This window comes from Aphanomyces invadans (genome assembly GCF_000520115.1).
Source record: "Aphanomyces invadans strain NJM9701 unplaced genomic scaffold supercont1.173, whole genome shotgun sequence".
NCBI lineage: Eukaryota > Oomycota > Saprolegniomycetes > Saprolegniales > Verrucalvaceae > Aphanomyces > Aphanomyces invadans.
The window spans coordinates 1-4207 of record NW_008580318.1 but is presented as its reverse complement, the minus strand read 5'-3'; the positions used below and the strand labels follow the sequence as shown (position 1 = coordinate 4207).

The 4207-nt window shown below is 47.4% G+C and overlaps 1 protein-coding gene across 1 annotated transcript; it reads right to left on the bottom strand.

The window, feature by feature from the left end:
* Positions 1–3150: 3150 nt before the first annotated feature.
* On the bottom strand, positions 3151–4143 carry H310_15104 (hypothetical protein; the record flags this gene model as incomplete). Its single annotated transcript, XM_008883081.1, has 1 exon — positions 3151–4143. One exon carries the CDS (start codon positions 4141–4143, stop codon positions 3151–3153), a length of 993 nt encoding a protein of 330 aa, XP_008881303.1.
* Between the last annotated feature and the right edge of the window lie 64 nt (positions 4144–4207).

Below are 4207 nucleotides of genomic sequence, written 5' to 3'. Positions count from 1 at the left end.
TGATCTTGATCACCTCTCGCATCTAATTTGTGGATATCATGTGTGACAGGATTTCGCAGTTGTTTCGCAACATGCCAAATAATGGTAAATCCGTTGTGCGATCGAATCGTTCATTCCGACGTAAGATCAGGTTTGGTCACTTGATATTGTAGATTTCCCCGTCTAACGCAACGACTACCATTACATGGAAAGAAGGGAAAAGGCCCCCAGTGGTACTTCACCATTATTTCGTTATTTAAATATTGTCGCAGCGTGCAACCTGCAAGTAGAAATTGCAATATTTTTAGCCAATGGGTGAAAAGTATTTCTACGACCTAGTACACGATATCCTGCATGCTTCCTACGTGTAATACAATATTTTCAATGCATATTTGTCCTTGTTGCAACAACATGTCCCAATCATACTGTAAAATATAATCATGTTATGTTATGCACACCGTCCTACGTTGGAAAATTAATACGACAACAAATTCACAAACAATACGAAAAATAGCTCACGCCGTAGAGTTCCCGCTCGAAGCCCATGTGGTGCAGGGTTCATTCCATGACGTTATTCCGTATACTCAGTGTGTATTGGAACCTCAGCATGTTCGTTGAAGTTTTCTGATGGGCCTTACCTAACGCGAGGTCACAATAGACTATTGTTCACAGACGTTCAATATATTTTGTCTTCAGAGGTACTCATACCTGTTGAAAATATATAAAAGGAATACAAAGGCAATTTATCTTCATTTTGAAAGCTTAAGAGTGATTTTGACTGTTTCCTCGAATATTGCTTTTCCACCTAGTCATGTTTACATCGTGCAAGAGAAAGCGTGGATGGGTATAAGAGTCTGGGAGCTGTATCTGACTGAGCTGCTCAAGGTCGAAATTGTTGAGAGCGTTTTGTGGTCAAAACGCCTGCCCGAAATGCGCCTGATCTGGGCAGTATCCACCCAGGGCACACTCAGTTGTCATCGAAAAGTTGGTACAAGTGGTTTGAAGGAACTACCAGTTGGGATGAGCACCCAGACAGCAAATCATTCACTAAAGTACCTTTGCTATTTTCTCCTTCGTGCATATTGGTATCATATCCCTTATCTTAAATATTATTGTGACTAGCCGCTCAGTATAGCCGAGTTAATTCAGCTTGTGAGTACAAAAGCAATATTTTGGCCCTCGTGTCAGCACTACCTCATCATATCCGCCGCGCCATGAACAATGCAATGTGCCCTCTGCGCAAGTCCCAGTTTCAATGCATGTGCAAGAAGTATAAAGGGTTCATTCATCTAAGGTTGCTAATGAAATGAAAAGTGATAGTGGCAAAGCTTGAGTTTGGTAGCTTCGATTTTGGCAATTGGGCATCGAAAACAGTGTCACAACGCAATGAGCACTACAAAGGCCACGATGGTGTGCCAACTTCAGGCTGCCATAGTGATCGTTTACTTTTACGCTACCGTGCAAGCGACAGAGGCCGCGAGAGCGAACGGAGTTATCGCAACCAGGAACGAGCAACGAGGTCCATGTCGTCCACACAGGCCGGTGGCCATAATCCTAACTTTCAAGGTGCACCCAGGATATCGACAGATCATATCTCTTCGTAATGTGGGTACAACATTCGGTGTTGGTTCTAATCAATTAGCGCTAAATGTCAATTGCAATAGAAACAAGGCATACACACCTCCACCCCCAGCGTGCTGTCGTCGTGAAGCTACACGTTCTTGTTGCACGTTAACTTCTTCGTGAAAACGCACTGGAGGTCGAGATGGCCGCAAATTGCGTGTGGGGGGGATTATAGCGTGCAGTTCGCGGAGGGGGATATCGGGACATATTCTTCGTCAGTTAATGTGTTCATGGCTGCAAAAGCTTTGATTTCAGTCATTATTTCATATCTCTGTCAATATCCCGAGGTAACGAGGAGATGCAACTTCATGTTTTTCGGTTATGTGCGGTTGGTATTGTCCTTTTCGCCAATATTTGGACTCTTGAGTGGATTGTCCAAAATCGATCGATCCATTTATATACTGCTGTTTGTATACAATACTCAACCAAGTAATAATCCCCCTTTTGCACTCAAGATGATCGTGGATGTCGTCGGCCGGCAACATGCCTCCAGGAACACTGTAATGCATGCCCTCTATGCGTACTACTTCCTTGGAATGAAGCGCACGGATGTCGCTCGTATATTCCACAAGTCAACAACAACGGTGTCCAAGTGGATTCAAACCTACGAAGCCACCGGGGACTATGCCAGGAAGAACAACCCACGCGAGGGCACGTTCACGAAGGCACAACATGTGTGGCTGGTTCGCTACTACCAATCCAACCCAATGTCCTTTTTGGACGAGGCCAAGTTGGCATTCGAGATCGAGTTCAAAAGGTTCATCTCGGTCAGCACAGTCTGGAACGTGATACACAAGCACGGCTTGACGTGGAAGGCTTTGGAGCGTCGAGCCATCCACATCAAGCAGCAAGACATCCAACGGTATTTCACCGAGCTCGCGTCGCTGGACTGGACACACCTCAGCATCCAGTTCCTCGATGAGGTCAGCTTCGACAACAGGGGCATGCTCCGAAAGCGAGGCTATGCAATGAAGGGCAAAAAGCTCTGCTTTCGTGGCGAGTTTCAGCGGAAACCAAGGGTTTCCCTGCTTTGTTTCATCGACGTCAACGGCATCGTGGAGGTCTTCGACACCGATGGTACTTTTGATCGTGCCAAATTCATGGAGTGCTGTGGGATCCATGCAGACAACGTGAGCCCATACCCTGGCCGTGGGTCGATTTGGATTCTCGACGGCGCCAGTATCCATTGCCACGCTGACATCGTGTACTACCTCCGGGGTCGTGGGATAGTTCCGATATTCCTTCCAGCGTATTGCGCATTTTACAATCCAATTGAATATGTGTTTGGGCTGATTAAGAAGTCCTTCAAGCGGCATTACAAGGAGTCGGCAACGAAGGATCTCAAGCTCGTCATCATGAGCATTTTGAAAACGTTCAAGTCGTACGACATGACGAACATTTTTCGACACTGTGGCTACAGCAAGCAAGGCCGGTTTGATCCATCCAAGCGACTCGTCGACGAGGATGATGCATCAAGCGACATCAATGACAACATGCTTGAGTATGTTCCGGTCCATGAAGATGAAAGAGAAGAAGAATAAATATCATTCATTCGTCGTCATCTTCCTTGTGTTCATTATCATTTACGTTTGGAATGTTCCGAAGTAAATCAATCAAATCTGTTCGCTGAGCAACCGGGGTCACTTCTTGCAAGAAACCTTCAATAGCGCGGCGCTTTGCTCTCAACGCTGTTTCGTCCAGCTCGATGCGGGATGCTACGTCATGAATATACCACTTCAACGTCGCCAAACCCTCCAGACTTGAGTCGACAACATCGAGGGCAACTGCCATGCTGCTCTGCAAGTTCTGGTTCCGCACTTGAGCCCCATTCAGCACTGGTTCAAAGAGGTGAAGCATTGTGGCTGGGGGTGGGTTTGATATGTGAAGGGCATGTTGATGTGTTGGTGTCTTCAGGATGTACGCTTCCCACATGCGCCAATTCGATTCGAATGATGAGTACGTCGTTGACCACTGACCCTTCAGCTCCCGAACCATTTGGCTGTGGGCACTTTCGGCGGCAGCTCCAGATCGATCTTGAACTTGGGGACGAATACATTGCTCTTGGAGGCCTTGCAAGTCGGTGGATGTGGACACCAAACTGCCCCACTTGAGAACGACAACAGAGAACGTGTGATCCTGGTGCTCTACCAGGTAACGATGCGCCTGATTGCTGTTGCCCGGCTTGAAAAAGTATCGTCCCATCTTGAGCATGATGAACGTGTCAAAGTCGGCGATGGTGGGGTTTTCGCTCTCGATCGTCCAGACACGAGGCTCCCCTTCGTGTGTAGCCTTGTACTCAACGTGTGGCGGGCAGTATGCAAAGATTTGCACCTTGAGGACATCCCAACTTGAGCCTTCAAACACACACTGAGCAAGACGTTTCCCGTTGCTGTCCCGACCGCAGACAGTCTCCTTGACATTGATGTCGGCCCGGAGGTGGAAAAGACTCTCGCTGCGCACAGGTGTTGTGGGTGCAGGTGTCACCGGAGATGAACGTGTGGGGTAGCGGTGCTGGTGTTGAGTTGGTGATGGCGCCGACATCCAAGACTGCACAAACTCGGATTCATGTCGTTCAATGATTGGTCGATCAATCACAAAATGAAGC